Below are 18,070 nucleotides of genomic sequence, written 5' to 3'. Positions count from 1 at the left end.
ATATGGAGGAAGGGGATATGGGGGAAGGGTGATATGGGGGATGGGGATATGGGGAAGGGGATATGGGGGAAGGTGGATATGGGGGAAGGGGGATATGGGGGGACATGGGGGAGGGGGGATATGGGGGAAGGGGGATATGGGGAAGGGGGAAATGGGGGAAGGGGTATATGGGGATAAGGGATATGGGGATAGGGGATATGGGGAAGGGGGATATGGGGGAAGGGTGGATATGGGGATATGAGGGAAGCGGGATATGGGGGATGGGGAAGCGCGTACATTGTACTGTTAATGTAAGCCTACTTGTGACAATAATTTTTAAAAAAATTGGAGTACCCAATTCATTTTTTCCAATTAAGAGACAATTTAGCATGGCCAATCCACCTGCCCCTGCACATCTTTTGGGTTGTGGGGGCGAAACCCACGCAAACACTGGGAGAATGTGCAAACACCACATGTACAGTGACCCAGAGCCGGGATCGAACCTGGGACCTCAGCGCCGTGAGGCAGCAGTGTTAACCACCACGTCACCGTGCTGCCCCACTTGTGGCAATAACAAAGATTATTATTACCTCCCACCCCCCCCCCCCCCCCCCCCCCCCACCCCCACACATACACCTTCCTTACTGCTCCATTTTTTTGGTACTTTTTAAATGTCACTCATTTGTAATATCTTCCAGTTCTGATAATGGACCCAGATATTGAAAAGCAACTTGTGAAGTGCTTGGATCCAGAGTCCTCCCCCTGTCTCTATGCCTAGGGCGAACTCCACTTCCACATGCACAGGGCTCAGCCTCACGCAGCTAAAGCTGGTGCACACAGTCACTTAATCAGAACCAGAATGAGTCGGTTCTTTCCGGAAGTGAACGGTGCCAGGGAGGCCTGGCCAACCACACCCACATGTTCTTGTCTTGCCCCAGAATTGCCGGGTACTGAACAACCTTTTTTTGAGGCAATGTCCAGGGTTGTGGGAGGGGAGGGTGGAGCCACGCCCAAAATGACAGACTTCGGGGTCTCAGGCCAGCCGGACCTCTTCATGGGGAGGGAGGTCAACCCTTTGCCTCCCTGATCGCCCGGTGGCGAATCCTGCTCGGCTGACAATCGGCAGCACCACCCAAGACTGCAGACTGGCTGTCCGACCTGGCGGAATTGTACAAACTAGAGAAAGCAAAATTTGCCATCCGAGGGTGGGAAGAGGGCTTCCCCAGGATGCGTAAGCTGTTCACCAACTTGTTCCAGAATCAGTTTGTAGCCAACAACCAATGGAGTAAGGGGGTGGAGGGAGAGGGGAGACACAGCGAGTCACGAGACAAAAATGAACAGGAAAGGTGGGGGGAGGACACACAGGAAGTCAAGATAGGCAAGGGACTATAACTGTGGATTGACATCTGTAAATATGCGCCCAGGCCAAACTGGGAACTGCAACAAAGGTATGCTGGTCAAAGCGGGGTCACGGCCAGAGCAGGAGGAAAGCAATTATATGTCATTATCTGTACTGGCACCTGCTTGTCTATATACATCCTTTTATTTCTTGCTCATTTTTGTTATGTTTTGTTGTTTTTTTCCCTCTGATCGGCACAGTTATGTAAAGTGTAACATATAACATATGAATTGTGAAATACAAAATGTGAAAACCCAATAAAAACACTTTTGAAAAAATGAAAGGACAACTTGGGTTGGATTCTCCGGTCCGCCGCGCCAAAATCGTGTTCGGTGATCGGCCGGAGAATGAAAATTCCCGACCAAATCGGGGTGGCGTCGCTTTTGCGATGCTCCACCCCATCCAAAGCGGTGTACTCTCCGAGATTGCCGCGTGACATATCGACAGCCTCAGGACATTGCCTGAGGCCCAACCCCCCGATGCTCCGACACCGACAGCCATGTTCCCGACAGCATCGGTTGCGTGTGGTCTCATTGGTCGGGATCATGGCGTGGCAGCTGCGGACTCAGTCCAGCGCCGCCACAGTCTGGGGAAGCCAATCCGCAGGCAAGGGGGGACTTTATCAGGGCTGGGGGCACTGTGGGAGGGCGTAGGGGGGGGGGGGTCGTCCAAGGCGCACAAGCCGACCAAAGGGGGGGGACTATTTCGCGGGCCAGGTCCATGAGGGGCCGCCATATCAGCAGCTAGAGCCGGGAGCTCTACGCTGCCGACGTGCTAGCCCCCGGCCGAACAGAGGACCGGTGGCCGTTTTATGACATTTTTTTCTGTCATAAAATGCCACCGTTCCTATGCCGGCGTGGGGACATTGCCCCAGAATCGGAGATTCCAGCTCCTTACATTTTGAGGGGGCCTTTTCTGTGTTCTTTTTATAAATAAATTGTTTTATCCTTAGTGTTTGTCCTGTGCCTTGTAGCTATCTGTCTCCATGTGAATACATCTTCTTTTATTGCAAGGGTCAGAAATCACTCATGTGGCATCTTTTTAATCATGCTTACCCCCAGATATTTCTTTGAGGAGCTCTCAGGTGGGCCAAGCATGATGTGTCTTTTAGAAGTCCAGTGCTCTCTGACCCTGAAGAACTCCCATTTCTCAAGGCGCTCCCCAATCTTATTCCATTTTATCGACGATCTGGGCGTAAATCTGTTGTAAAAATTTTGCCATAGTCCCAGAGGCTGCTTTCCCCTTTGAGGGGGAGAGCTGACTGGTGGTGATTTTTTTTTTTTAAATTTAGAGTATCCAATTCATTTTTTCCAATTGAGGGGCAATTTAGCGTGGCCAATCTACCTAGCTTGCACAGTTTTGGGTTGTGGCGGCGAAACCCACACAAACACAGGGAGAATGTGCAAACTCCACACGGACAGTGACCCAGAGCCGGGATCGAACCTGGGACCTCGGCGCCATGAGGCCACAGGGCTAACCCACTGCGCCACCGTGCTGCCTCCGACTAGTGGTGATTTAACCTGAGGCTCAGAACACCTCAGGCGAGGAGCAAGGTTGTGAAAGCGGGACCTTCAGCCGGTAGGGGAATTGAACCCACGCTGCTGGCCTCGCTCTGCATCACAAACCAGCTGTCTGGCCCACTGATCCAACTTTGTGGTAGGCAAGGGTTTAAAATGAATAATTTCAATGACTTTTTTTAAAAGAAAGGAAACCAAAAAAACAATCAAAGAGAATCACTTAAAGTGGTTGCCATGGTTTTAATTGCAGATACCAGCCCCTGAAGCAGGCTGTATGGAACAGAATAACTAGATAAATATGAATATAGGCATGTTTCATAAACCTCTTGTTATGTTTCTATGGCCAACTCTGGCCACTTTGACATGCAAGGACACTGTCAAACAGTGGCCTTTTATCCTGAGCTACGAAAAGTTACTGAGGTTATAGTCTGCCCTCTATGAGCTTCTCACACCAAGCACCAACCTTGGAAAAGCTACTGTTTACTCCTTATCTCGATAGTAGCTGCGAACTGCGGCCCAGTTGGTAGCGCACTCGTATCTGAATCTGAAGGTTGCAGGTCCCACTCCAGGCCTTGAGCACAAAAGTCAAAGCTGGCACTTCAGTCCAGCACCAGGACGTGCTGCATGAGTCAAAGATGCCGTCTTTCAAGGTGAGAGCTGAGGCTGAGGTCCTTGTCTGCACGTCCTGGTGCTGGACTGAATGTCACGGCACTATTTCTGTCCTGTCCCCTGGCCAGTATTTAGAAATCAATCCACACCACAAAAAACAGATTATCTGATCACTCTGTCATTACTGCCTGTAGAAACTTGCTGTGCACAAATTAGTTGCTGTCTTAATAATAATAATCTTTATTATTGTCGCAAGTAGGCTTACATTATCACTACAATGAAGTCATTGTGAAAAGCCCCTAGTCGCCATAGCCCTGCACCTGTTCAGGTACACAGAGAGAAAATTCAAAATGTCCCATTCACCTAACAAGCACGTCTTTGGGGACTTGTGGGAGGAAACCCACGCAGACATGGGGAGAACATGCAGACTCCACACAGTCACCCAAGCCAGGAATCGAACCAGGGACCCTGGCTCTGTGAAGCAACAGTGCTAACCACTGTGCTGCAGTTCCTACAACGGTGACTGTTCTTCAGCAATGCACTAAATTTCCTGTCTCGATTGGAGCCAGTGTAAAAAATAACTCACTTTGCCTTGAAGGGTACAATCTGAAGGACTCTTAGCGTGCTCGCAATATGTCTGCAAATTTAATGTGCACTATTACTGAGGCATAAATAGCACTCTTTTATTTCACCTTCTGCATCTTATTTGAGTGCAATTTACTTCTCTGTCATTCCTGTGTTTCTTCGATTTTTCTTAGCTGAAGTCACCAACCTCCACCCTGATCCTAGTGCTCTCACTAAGGTGGTGGATGTTCCTGTTAACCTCACCATTCTTAGCTGCCAATTCCAGCAATGTGATGGAAAGGCAGCTAACAAATGGGTCAGTCACCTCAGTGGGTGCCACGCTCCGAAAAACCCTGGGCCGTTATTTAGTCTGAAAATTAAATGACTGCATCTGTACTTTTAAAAAAAATTGTTCTGTAGGCCGTCTCTGCTGAAGTTTCATTTTCTTATTAGGCAGAGTTCTTCTAGCCGTTGAGTTGCAGTCTGAAATTATACCTTTCTTCTCTTGGTTATGTTATGTCGCATTCAAATGTTTCTATATTGGCTCGTTATCAGATCCCATTAGGCTATCAAACAAAACAGGCCGAACGTTTAACTTGAATGTCCCCCCCCCCCTTTCTTCCAGGGAAATGTGACATTTTCCTGCATGGAGCCCCACACCGTTCCGGTTACGTTCCTGACTTCCAGCAGTTACCTGCTGCTTCCTGGAAAGCCTCAAATGGACGGACTTTCTGTCAGCTTCCAATTCCGCACCTGGAACAAGGATGGTCTGCTGCTGTACAATGAATTCTACAAAGCATCTGGAGTCCTCTACATTTACCTCAGCAAGGGGAAGCTCAAAATAAATGTTCATACATTATCGTGGAGCCAAGCTGACATCACCACAGGTAATTGCAATAGTCAATTTTGCTGCCATTGGTGACAGCGGGAGGAATTGTGAGAACGCAGGGAAACACTTATCTCCAAGCACTTCAATTTAGGCGGCTAATTATCTTCTGAAAGCGTAGCACATCGGGCTGAGGAAGATGAGAGTTGTGAGGGAAAGGGGGATTGCAGTATACTGGAGGAAGAAGATCAGAGTTTAAAGAAGAGGAACAATTAGAGGCAGTTTGATTTGAGGAAGAAAAACAGGCAAGTTTAAAGAAAGGACATTTGTCTGGCTAGTTAATGAGTTTGGGCAGCACGGTAGCATTGTGGTTAGCACAATTGCTTCAAAGCTCCAGGGTTCCAGGTTCGATTCCCGGCTTGGGTCACTGTTTGTACGGAGTCTGCACACCCCCGTGTGTGCGTGGGTTTCCTCCGGGCGCTCCGGTTTCCTCCCACAGTCCAAAGATGTGCAGGTTAGGTGGATTGGCCATGCTAAATTGCCCTTAGTGTCAAAATTGCCCTTAGTGTTGGGTGGGGTTACTGGGTTATGGGGATAGGGTGGAAGTGTGGACCTTGGGTAGGGTGCTCTTTCCAAGAGCCGGTGCAGACTCGATGGGCCAAATGGCCTCCTTCGGCACTGTAAATTCTATGATTCTATGTAATAATCGGTTTCAAAATAATCACAGGAGGAGAAATTTCCAGGAAGATTTTATTGTTGCAACATTTACTAGGCAGGGACAGCAAAAACCCTTCACATTATTTACAATACCATGATACTCAAGACAAGGCCATAGCTTTAAGCTGGTGAAAGGTAAATTTAGGTCAAATAGTTTTACTTTTGGCACAAAGGGTGAATTGGATTTGTAATGGGTTTTGGGGAGCAATGGATCAGGTCAGGACCCTGGATTCATTTGAGGAACTGGTTGACGCTATACCTTGAGGGGACAGTAAGATTCTAATTTCGAACTGATGAGCTAGTTGGAATGAAATGGCTTCTTCTGTGCGTCAGCAATGTGTACGATATTTATAATGCGTTCAATGTTTGTGTATAAAAATCACTTTTTACAGGAGTTAGATGTTTCCCTTGCTCGAGTACATAATCCAGGTTGATATTTCAGTGCAGCCATGCACGGAACATGCTATACTGCCGATGGTGCCTTTACAGAAACAATTCAATAATTTGCCTATTGAGGTGCACTAAAAGATCCCACAACATGTTTGCAAAGATGAGCTGGAGGTCCATGCCACCCACAAACACCTAAACAGAGTAAGCTGTTTTTAGTCTCACTGAGACATGTTTGCGGACGGCCCTTCCTTAAAAGCAATGCTGATATGTCGGTTGTTAAGTTCTCTGGCATGCCTTGTGGATTCACAACCTGCCGTGCAAATGCAAGTATTTTTATTTTATCCTTCAAGTGCCACACATGTGCACATCCAGTTCCACTGTGAAAAACGAGGTGGGAGATCTGCTAGTATTTGAAGGAACTTCTTGAAAGGTGGAAAGTGTGGCAGCAAGATTTTTTTAATCAGCTTTCTGCAAGATTGCTAGTTTGATTTGTGTTCTCTGGTGATGTAATGAAACCAAGCCTGTAGATTACAGATGAGGCAGCAACTTTTGGGAATTTGGAAAGCAACATTATCAAAATTAGGGGCAGTACAGTAGCACAGTGGTTAGCCCAGTTGCTTCACAGCTCCAGGGTCCCAGGATCGATTCCTGGCTTGGGTAACTGTCTGTGCGGAGTCTGCACGTTCTCCCCATGTCTGCGTGGGTTTCCTCCGATGCTCGTTTCCTCCCACAGTCCAAAGATGTGCGGATTAGGTGGATTGGCCATGCTAAATTGCCCTTAGTGTTTAAAAAAAAAGGCTAAGTGGGGTTACTGGGTTACGGGAATAGGATGGAGACAAGGGCTTGAGTAGGGCGCTCTTTCCAAGGGCCGGTGCAGACTCAATGGGCCGAATGGCCTCCTTCTGCACTGTAGATTCTATGATAAAACGCTGGACATTATGCAGAACAAAAGGAGAGAACTTGCATCTATATTGCACCTGTCAGCCGTAGGAAGTTCCACAGCTCTTCATACCCAGTGTCCCAGTTTTAAAATAGTCACAATTTCAATGAGGGATATAGTACTGTTGAAAGGAGATTCTTGTGGGATATTTGAAAATGAATGAATTCATGATGTTTCATGAATAATGTCTAACTTCCAAAATTCTTCAAGTCCATTGGTCCCATTTCACTGCATTGGATTGGATGCGAAGTGGGTAATATAGCAAAATCAAAATGAAATGGAAACTATTTTGTCCTTCAATTTATCTTATTGTGGTAGTATGTATTGGGGGTCATGTGGGACTGGAAGCCCTAATGTCATTGGCTGACAGATCCCGGGTCCTGGTTGGCCGTTGACCTCATACTCCGCCCTGAAGGCGAAGTATAAGAAGCCGGTGCCTTCCCCCGCATGCCAGTTTACTATCGGGCTGCTGGGGAACAGACACGCTTAATAAAGCCTCATCGACTTCACTCTATTTGTCTCATGGAGTCTTTGTGCGCCACAATTTATTAAGCGTGCCTAAAAAGGACTATGGAGCTCAGGATCATTCCAGAATGCCTGAGGATCAGCCCCCACGCAGTGAATGCGGCAGCAGCCTTCAAACACTGGCAGACTTGCTTTGAGGCCTACATCACATCGACCACAGGCCGAGTCTCAGATGAACAAAAACTGCAGGTCCTGCACTCGAGGGTGAGCACGGAGATTTTCACCCTCATTGAAGACACCCGCGATTTCCAGACGGCCTTCACAGCACTGAGAAGTCTCTACGTTCGCCCAGTTAACCAAATCTACGCTCGCTACCAGCTCGCGACGAGACGGCAAGCTCCCGGAGAATCGATGGACGAGTTCTACGCCGCGCTGCTGATTTTGGGACGAGCCTGCAGCTGCCCGTCGGTGAACGCAAATGAACACACGGACATGTTAATGCGCGATGCTTTTGTTGCAGGTGTACAATCCTCCCAAATCCGCCAAAGACTTCTAGAAAAAGAGTCACTAGGACTCTCAGAGGCACGGGCCCTGGCAGCCTCGCTAGACGTAGCCGCGCGTAATACCCGCGCCTACGGCCCCGACCGCGCGGCAGGCCATTGGGCCCCGTACGTACCCGCCGCGGCAAACCCCCTACCCCCGCCCCCCGGACACCCCACAGGCTTGCGCAGTCCAAACGCCGAGTCGCACCGGGGGCGCCCGCTGTTATTTCTGCGGCCAGGCGAAGCACCCCCGACAACGCTGTCCGGCCCGCGCAGCCATCTGCAAAAGCTGCGGGAAAAAGGGCCATTATGCGGTGGTGTGCCGGTCCCGCGTGGTCGCCGCCGTCCCGGGAGAACAGGGAGCCCTACAGGCAGTCTATGCCTCCCAACCCCCCCAGCACGCCATGTGCGACCCCCAGGCGCCGCCATTTTGGGTCCCGACCACCGCGGTCCCGGGAGAACTGGGAGCCCTGCACGCCGCCTACGCCCCCCAACCCCCCTCCCCGCAGCCCATGTACGACCCGCCGCCGGCGCTCCCGATTTGGGTGCCGGCCAACACTCTCCACGGAGAGGAAGGGGTTTTTCGCATCCCGAACGCCACCCTCACCCCCGTCCTGCGCCCCACGCCTGACCCGCCAGCGCCGCCGACCTGGGCCCTCACCCCCGTCCCGCGCCCCACGCCTGACCCGCCGGCAATACAGCTTACCTGGACCCCGATCTCCGTCCCCGGCGAGGGACCTCCTCACGGTCCCAGCGCTCGCAGTACTGACCCGCCGGCCTTGGCCCCGAACACCGCGGTCCCCAGCGAGGGAGCTCCGCGCGGTCCTAGCGCCCCCCAGACCCCCCAGCACTCAATGTGCGACCCGCAGACGCCGCCATTTTGGGTCCCGACCACCACGAGGGGAGGAGGGGCCCCGCCATTTTGTCCACCCCCGACGCCATCTTGTGACCCCTCAGCTACGGGCGAGGTATGGGGGTGGCCATTTTATCCATCCCCGACGCCATCTGGGACGGCAACAACGGACCCCACCCCACTACTACAACCACGGCTCGCTTCGGTTACACTCGATCAGGCTCGGCCCCAGACTCTCCAGACGACGACGACAACGGTCCTAATTAACGGCCACGAGACGCCATGCCTAGTCGACTCCGGGAGCACGGAAAGTTTTATACATCCCGACACGGTAAGACGCTGTTCCTTAACTACCTACCCCAGCGCACAAAAGATTTGCCTAGCTGCAGGATCCCACTCCGTACAGATCCAGGGATTCTGCATAGTTACCCTAACGGTACAGGGGAGGGAATTCAAAAACTACAAACTTAACGTCCTTCCCCAACTCTGTGCCCCCACCTTGCTGGGCTTAGATTTTCAATGTAACCTACAGAGCCTTACGTTTAAATTCGGCGGCCCCATACCCCCACTCACTATCTGCGGCCTCGCCACCCTCAAGGTGCAACCCCCGTCCTTGTTTGCGAACGTCACCCCGGATTGCAAACCCGTCGCCACTAGGAGCAGACAGTACAGCGCCCAGGACCGGACCTTCATTCGCTCCGAAGTCCAGCGGCTACTAAAGGAGGGCATAATCCAGGCCAGCAATAGTCCCTGGAGAGCGCAGGTGGTAGTAGTGAAGACAGGGGAGAAACAAAGGATGGTCATTGACTATAGCCAGACCATCAACAGGTACACACAACTAGACGCGTACCCTCTCCCCCGCATATCCGACATGGTCACTCGGATTGCCCAGTATAAAGTCTTCTCCACCGTGGACCTCAAGTCCGCCTACCATCAGCTCCCCATCCGCCCAAGTGACCGCAAGTACACAGCCTTCGAGGCAGACGGGCGATTATACCACTTCCTAAGGGTCCCTTTTGGCGTCACAAACGGCGTCTCGATCTTCCAACGGGAAATGGACCGAATGGTTGATCAACATTGGTTACGGGCCACGTTCCCGTTCCTCGACAATGTAACCATCTGCGGCCACGATCAGCAGGACCACGACGCCAACCTCCAAAAATTCCTCCAGACTGCCAAAGCCTTGAACCTCACGTACAACGAGGACAAGTGCGTTTTTAGCACCGATCGGCTAGCCATTCTGGACTACATAGTGCGCAATGGGATAATAGGCCCCGACCCCGAACGTATGCGCGCACTCATGGAATTTCCCCTCCCGCACTGCCCAAAAGCCCTGAAACGCTGCCTGGGGTTCTTTTCATACTACGCCAGTGGGTCCCCCAGTACGCAGACAAGGCCCGCCCCCTAATACAGACCACGACTTTCCCGCTGTCGACAGAGGCTTGCCAGGCTTTCAGCCGCATCAAAGCGGACATCGCAAAGGCCACGATGCGCGCCATCGACGAGTCCCTCCCCTTCCAGGTCGAGAGCGACGCCTCTGACGTAGCTCTCGCGGCTACCCTTAACCAAGCGGGCAGACCCGTGGCCTTCTTCTCCCGAACCCTCCACGCCTCAGAAATCCGCCACTCCTCAGTGGAAAAGGAAGCCCAAGCCATAGTGGAGGCTGTGCGACATTGGAGGCATTACCTGGCCGGCAGGAGATTCACTCTCCTCACTGACCAACGGTCGGTAGCCTTCATGTTCGATAATGCACAGTGGGGCAAGATCAAGAACGACAAGATCTTGCGGTGGAGGATCGAACTCTCCACCTTCAACTATGAGATCTTGTACCGGCCCGGAAAGCTGAACGAGCCGTCTGATGCCCTATCCCGCGGGACATGTGCCAACGCACAAATTGACCGCCTCCAAGCCCTCCACGAGGACCTCTGCCACCCGGGGGTCACTCGGTTTTACCACTTCATCAAGTCCCGCAATCTCCCATACTCCTTAGAGGAGGTCCGTACAGTCACAAGAGACTGCCACATCTGCGCAGAATGCAAACCGCATTTTTTCAGGCCAGATGGAGCGCACCTGATTAAGGCTTCCCGTCCCTTTGAACGCCTCAGTCTCGATTTCAAAGGGCCCCTCCCCTCCACCGACCGCAACGCGTATTTCCTTAATGTAGTGGACGAATACTCCCGCTTCCCTTTTGCCATTCCCTGCTCCGACATGACCGCGGCCACAGTCATTAAAGCCCTGAACAGCATATTCACACTGTTCGGTTACCCCGCATACGTCCACAGCGACAGGGGGTCCTCTTTCATGAGTGACGAGCTGCGCCAGTTCCTGCTCAGCAAGGGTATAGCTTCAAGCAGGACGACCAGCTACAACCCCCGGGGGAACGGGCAAGTAGAAAGGGAGAACGGCACGGTCTGGAAGGCCGTCCTACTGGCCCTACGGTCCAGGGATCTCCCAGTTTCACGGTGGCAGGAGGTCCTCCCGGACGCTCTCCATTCCATCCGGTCGTTATTATGTACGAGCACTAATCAAACGCCTCACGAGCGTCTCCTTGTCTTCCCTAGGAGGTCCTCCTCTGGAACGTCGCTGCCAACCTGGCTGGCGGCCCCAGGACCCATCCTGCTCCGAAAGCACGTGCGGGCACATAAGGCGGACCCGTTGGTCGAAAGGGTTCACCTCCTCCACGCAAACCCCCAGTACGCATACGTGGAGTACCCCGACGGCCGACAGGACACGGTCTCCCTGCGGGATCTGGCGCCCGCCGGCACCACGCACACCCCCCCGGCACCATCAACCCAACCGCCCCCCTTCCTGCCACCGCCGCACCCCGTGACCGCCCCCTTCCCAGGAGGATCAGTCCCCCTCCCCTTTGCACCGACAGCTGAAACCGTGCGGCTCCCGGAGGCGACAACGCTGGTACAAGCACTACCACCACTGCCGGGGCCGAGGCGATCGACACGGACGACCAGACCGCCCGACCGACTCGTGGCGTCGATGTAAAACAAAGATGGACTGTCCAATGAACATTTTGTTTTTCCTATATCCTCTGTAAATAGTTGTAACAGGACGATACTGTCCAATACGGTACTACCATGTAACTGTTCTCTCCTCCCAGGACCAGTACTGTAAACCCTTACCACCATACGAAGCATCACCCCGCCGGGTTCATTTTTGACAAGGGGTGAATGTGGTAGTATGTATTGGGGGTCATGTGGGACTGGAAGCCCTAATGTCATTGGCTGACAGATCCCGGGTCCTGGTTGGCCGTTGACCTCATACTCCGCCCTGAAGGCGAAGTATAAGAAGCCGGTGCCTTCCCCCGCATGCCAGTTTACTATCGGGCTGCTGGGGAACAGACACGCTTAATAAAGCCTCATCGACTTCACTCTATTTGTCTCATGGAGTCTTTGTGCGCCACACTTATCTTGCAAGAATCCCTTTTGATCTACATACAGATGTATGTGTAAATACATTTTTGTTAGTCCTGCTGATCTCCAATTGTGTCAAGCCTCGTTTGCATTCAAAAGGGTTCAGATAGTTTCTATTATTAATACAGGAAAATGCCTTCAAGGTCCTGGCACCAAAGCACTTAGATGGTCAATGTGAGTCAAGCTTTGCTCCCACTGGCTTTTTAGATGAATAATTAATTTGACCGGGAGGCAGATGAACAAATGCACTCGGGTTTTCTGTTGTTTTCAGAGATCTATACCACATTACAAAGAGCAAATTAGTTGCCTTGCCCATCTTCCCGAAGACCTCTCAAATGACTCCGGTGCATCAAACAGATCCAACATCGGAGCACCAGGAAGTTTTTCCTGAAATTCCGGGCACGTACAATGGTCCACGCAGGTGTTGATGATTAGGACAAATTTAATCTTACTGGTACAAGTGAGGCAGCTTTGTTTGAAGCTCCCGGAGGAAGTCTCTGATCTAAGAAGTGCATCAATTAGTTCTGTCTTGATATTGTGTCAATTCAAGATACCTATAGCAACTTAACATGAAGTGTATGAAATATTAAACAGGACAGCTGCATTAAATAAAGACCATCAAAATGATTTTTTTCTCCGAATCAGTTAAATATGTTGTAAATGCGCATCGAGTTGATCAGTACCTGAAAGTAATCATTTAATGTGTGAACTCTTCATCAGGACTAAAACTATTCCCTCAGCTTTCCAGTTGATAACAATTCACGAAGAAAACATGGTGGAAGTTATAAAGTTATAGATTCCCCTGCTGAGTATTTCAATGACACAAACCAGAAAGGCCCAAGGTTGTTGCATGATCTGTCGGAGTGTTAGCAATTCAGATGGTTAAGTGTGGCTGTGTTTGTAGGGACGTGGAGATACAAAATGGCACAAAACAAAATGAAGCAGGGCGGCAGGGTGGCACAGTGGTCAGCTCTGCTGCCTCACAGCGCCAGGAACCCGGGTTCAATTATGGCCTTTGGGAATGTGCGTTCTCCCCGTGTGTGCGTGGGCTTCCTCCGGGTGCTCCGGTTTCCTCCCACAGTCCAAAGATGTGCAGGTTAGGTGGATCGGCCATGATAAATTGCTCCTTAATGTCTGGGGATTCGTAGATCAGGTTATGCGGTTATGGGGTTAGGGCAGGGTGGACAGGGGTGTGTAAATGGGTAGAATGCCCTTTCGAAGGGTCGGTGCAGATTCGATAGGCCGAATGGCCTCCTTCTGTACTGCAAGAATTCTATGATTCTCAAGCCATTCGGCCCACTGTACCTGTTCTGGCTCTTTGACAGAGTTACCCAACTAGCCCCACTCCCCTATTCGTTTCCCACAGACCTAATCTGTTTTCTTTTCCCAGTCAGAGACTTATCCAATTTCCTTTTGAAAATGACTGTTTGAATCTCCTTTCAACTCAAATTGTAACACGTTGCTTCAGAAAAAATGAAATGCTTTTCATCTCAGCTTTCGCTCTTTTGCAAATTACCTTGAATCTGAGGCCCCTGGTTACCATCGTGGCCGCCGATGGGAACTGTTTCTCTAAATGTGCTCTATCAAATTTTCACTTTGTGCGAATGGAAATTCACCCAGGTGCGATTGGAAGCAGAGGCAAATCGCAGGTGAAGATTGGCCTACTGTGGGCAAGGTTCACCAAGGAATGCTTCTCCCCCTCGAGAGTCAGCAGCCTCCAAGTCAAGATAATTGTGAGAGAAAATCAGACAGTGCTGTGTCTGGAAAGCAGCAGGAGAAAGATCTCAGGCAGCTGCCGGGCTATTTTGCTTCAACGTGCAATGCATTTTGTCATCGTTTTCACAGACAGCTGCTTAAGGTTTTGAAGAAAAGAAGTACTTGAGCATTATGTTTTCCGAGAGGTAGTTTTGGTCGCATTAAATCTGCTCAAGCTGACGGTGTTGCTTTAGAAGTAAATCCAAGCAGCACTTGGGACAACTGACCTTTATCATAACAGGTGATATATACTGCGTCGGTTTAGGAATTCCGAACGAATCTCTCCAGCCATCTTGTTGCGTCCACAAAGTTCAACAATAGGAAGATAATTTGGCAGTTTTTGTTCGACTTAAATTCTTGATTGATCGCATAGGAACAAACTAAAACCAGGATTAGACCATTCGGCCCTTCAAACTTCTTTCCCTTTCAGTAAAATCATGGCTCAGCTCCTCCACCCCCCACACTATTTCCTTATTCTCTGATTTCATCAGAATCAAATTATTGGGTGATCTCTGCCTAGAATAAAACAGCACTGAGTATATTGTTGCTGAGACATCATAAATTATGTTCCTCTATAAAATACCAGTGCAAAATTTTCAGTTACAATGGTAACTAGAAAATGTACCCCATAAAAGTGAGGGGAAGCATAGAAGACCAGCAGGCCACATCCAACAAGAGGGAATCCAACCATCTTCCCTTGACATTCATTGCCATGTCAATGCCGAATCCCCCGCCATCAACATCCTGGGAGTTACCATTGACCAGAAACTTCTCCTGGTCCAACCATATAAATACTGTGCCTGCAAGTGGAGCAAGTGAGAGGTTTGGAATTCTGTGGTGAGTAACTCATCTCCTGACTCCCCAAAGCCTGTCCACCATCTACAAGGCATATGTCATTAGTGCGATGGAATCGTCCTCACTTGCCTTAATGAGTGCAGCTCCATCGACACTCAAGAAGCTTGACACAATCCAGGACAAAGCAGCCTGCTTTTAATTGCCATCCCATTCTACCACATCGAACATCCACTTCCTCCACCACCGTGGCAAAAGCGTGTATCATCTGTAAGGTGCATTGCAACAACTCACCAAGGCTCCTTCAACAGCACCTTCCAAACTGGTGACCTCAACCACCTAGGACAAGGTCAGCAGATGCACGGGAATGCCACCACTGGCTAATACTCCTCCAAGCCGCACACCATCCTGACTTGGAAATATTTTGCCGTTCCTTCACCGTCTCTGGGTCACAATCCTGGGACTCCCTCCCAAACAGCACTGAGGGTGTACCTACATCACATAGACTGCAGAGCTTCCAGAAGCCAGCTCAGCACCACTTTCTCAAGGGCAATTGGGGAAGGGCAATAAATGCCAGTAGTGCCCACATCCTGTGAAAGAATTTTTAAAAATCGATCTCCTGCAGCATTGTTCACATGAGAAATGAAGGAAATGTTCATCAATAAAGGGGGAGAAAGTATTGCAATCATGTATTGTCACAGCACAAAAGGAGGCAATTCAGGCACTCTGTCTGTGCCCGCTGTTTGAAAGTGTATTCCAATTAGTCCTATTCGCCTGTTTTTCACCTTAGCTCTGCATTCCTTTTTGTCTTTAATTATTTATCCAATCGTCTTTTGAAATTCAGTATTGAATCTGCTTCCACATTCCAGATTATAATACCCCACTGCATTAAAACAATTGTGCTCATCTCTTTCCTGCTTCTTTTACCAATTATTTTAAATCTGTATTCTCTGGTTGTCAACTCTCTTGTCATTGGAAATCATTTTGAGTTATCTGCTGAATCAAAACACTGAAAAACTTTGCGTGCCTCTCGGGACTCTCTCCGTAAACCTTTCTGCATGACGGAGAATGATCTTCGTTTCCCTCCTTATTCCTAATGAGTGACAACCCAAATCCGCACGGTAGCACAGTGGTTAGCACGGTTGCTTCACAACGCCAGAGACCCGGTTTCGATTCCCGGCTTAGATCGCTGTCTGTGCGGAGTCTGCACATTCTCCCTGTGTCTGTATGGGTTTCCTTCGGGTGCTCCGGTTTCCTCCCACAAGTCCCAAAAGACGTGCTTGTGAGGTGAATTGGACATTCTGAATTCTCCTTCATTGTACCCGAACAGGCGCCTTAGTGTTGCGACTCGGGGATTTTCGCAATAACTTCATTGCAATGTTAATGTAAGCCAACTTGTGACCTTAATAACAATTTTTATTATTAGCCTGGGTGCCTATCCAGTAAATCTCTTCTGCACCCTTGCCATCTATCCTGATGTGTGATGGAATGCCCAGAATTGGCTGAGGTCCAGAGTCATAACCAGTGCTAATGGAAAAATGCTACCTGTATGACTCTGGGTGGAGTCTGGTTTAGCACAGGCTGGTTTAGCATAGTGGGCTAAACAGCTGGCTTGTTATGCAGAACAATGCCAGCAGCACGGGTTCAATTCCCGTACCAGCCTCCCCGAACAGGCGCCGGAATGTGGCGACTAGGGTCTTTTCACGATAACTTCATTGAAGCCTACTTGTGACAATAAGCTATTATTATTATTGAACTTCAGCACATGTGGCATAGGCTCGTTTGGCACCCACTATAGAGCTCAACCAATATCCGTTCCCATTGAAGTGGAGGCGTGAGGCATATCAGAGAAGTATCAGGTGTTCGTAATAACATGAAATATCCTTAAATGTCCTTGCAATAGCTTCTATGAAAAGCTTACTTTTAGTAGAATATTTTAAGGTGAGCTAGATTCCAAACCATCACTGTCTCTTCAAAAATTATATCATTGCAGAGCTGTTGGAACATGCATTAAGCTGTGAGAAAGTTGGAACTTGATTGGTACAATTTCCCGATTTTCTTTCGGCTCCCAGCATCTACCAGCGTTAGTTTTATGAGAGAACTACATTTAACTGCACTTGACTGGATCCTGGCTTTTTTTCTGCTGTGCAATAAATTATCTGAGCTTGAAGATAATTTTTTTAAGTGGGATGTGCTGAAGAGCTCATCAGAGAAATTGCTTGGAGGAGTTACTGGACCCAGCAGTAAGAGTAAGCTGCATTAACATATGGTAGGGATGTCAAGATCACTGTGAGAAGGTGAGTGAAGGATTGTGTCTGCTGGCACTCATTCCATTTCTCCACACAGAGTCACTAACATTATCCACACAGTCTTCAAGATGTCAGCAAGATCCACCGTCTACCAAAATATCTCTTTCCCTTCAATCAAAGGTCAGCAAAGAGAGAGATGTCCATTATGTCAGCCAAGGGCTTGGATTTCAAATTAGGGTTAGGAACTCGGTGCCTGGCTAATCACATGTTCCCGACCACATGCCGCTTCTGCATCATCCATGTGCTGTGATCCTTCATAAGTACAGTATAAGGGCAGCACGGTAGCATTGTGGATAGCACAATTGCTTCACAGCTCCAGGGTCCCAGGTTCGATTCTGGCTTGGGTCACTGTCTGTGCGGAGTCTGCACATCCTCCCCGTGTGTGCGTGGGTTTCCTCCGGGTGCTCCGGTTTCCTCCCACAGTCCAAAGATATGCAGGTTAGGTGGATTGGCCATGATAAATTGCCCTTAGTGTCCAAAATTGCCCTTAGTGTTGGGTGGGGTTACTGGGTTATGGGGATAGGTTGGAGGTGTTGACCTTGGGTAGGGTGCTCTTTCCAAGAGCCGGTGCAGACTCGGTGGGCCAAATGGCCTCCTTCTGCACTGTAAATTCTATGATAATCTATGATATAATTGGAGCAGGTATTAACACTCTCCGAGCAGGTGGAGATAGCTGTTGGAGCAGGAGCGTCAAAGGGAAAATGGCAACTGCGATGTAGCCTGCCTCTGCCTTGCACAAGAGAGGAAGTAGGAATTCGAAGGTGGGCAGCACGGTAGCACAATAGTTAGCACTGTTGTTTCTCAGCACCAGGATCCCGGGTTCGATTCTCGCTTGAGTCACTGTCTGTGCGGAGTCTACACATTCTCCCCGTGTCTGCGTGGGTTTCCTCCGGTTGATCCGGTTTCTTCCCACAAGCCCCGAAAGATGTGCTTGCGAGTTGAATTGGACATTCTGAATTCGCCCTCTTGTGTACCCGAACAGGAGCCG

General features: G+C 49.8%; 1 protein-coding gene across 2 annotated transcripts in view; it reads left to right on the top strand.

Moving 5' to 3' along the window:
* LOC140387047 (contactin-associated protein-like 5) overlaps positions 1-18,070 on the top strand; it is a 1,703,123-nt gene that overhangs the window by 812,749 nt on the left and 872,304 nt on the right. For both annotated transcript variants that reach the window (XM_072470060.1, XM_072470068.1), the window contains one exon: positions 4,694-4,955. In XM_072470060.1, coding sequence (XP_072326161.1) covers positions 4,694-4,955 — 262 coding nt within the window. The remainder of the gene's footprint in view (positions 1-4,693; positions 4,956-18,070) is intronic.

Source organism: Scyliorhinus torazame, chromosome 2 (genome assembly GCF_047496885.1).
Source record: "Scyliorhinus torazame isolate Kashiwa2021f chromosome 2, sScyTor2.1, whole genome shotgun sequence".
Classification (NCBI taxonomy): Eukaryota; Metazoa; Chordata; class Chondrichthyes; order Carcharhiniformes; family Scyliorhinidae; genus Scyliorhinus; species Scyliorhinus torazame.
Note: the sequence above shows the minus strand (reverse complement) of the source record. Positions and strands in the feature narration are given on the sequence as shown.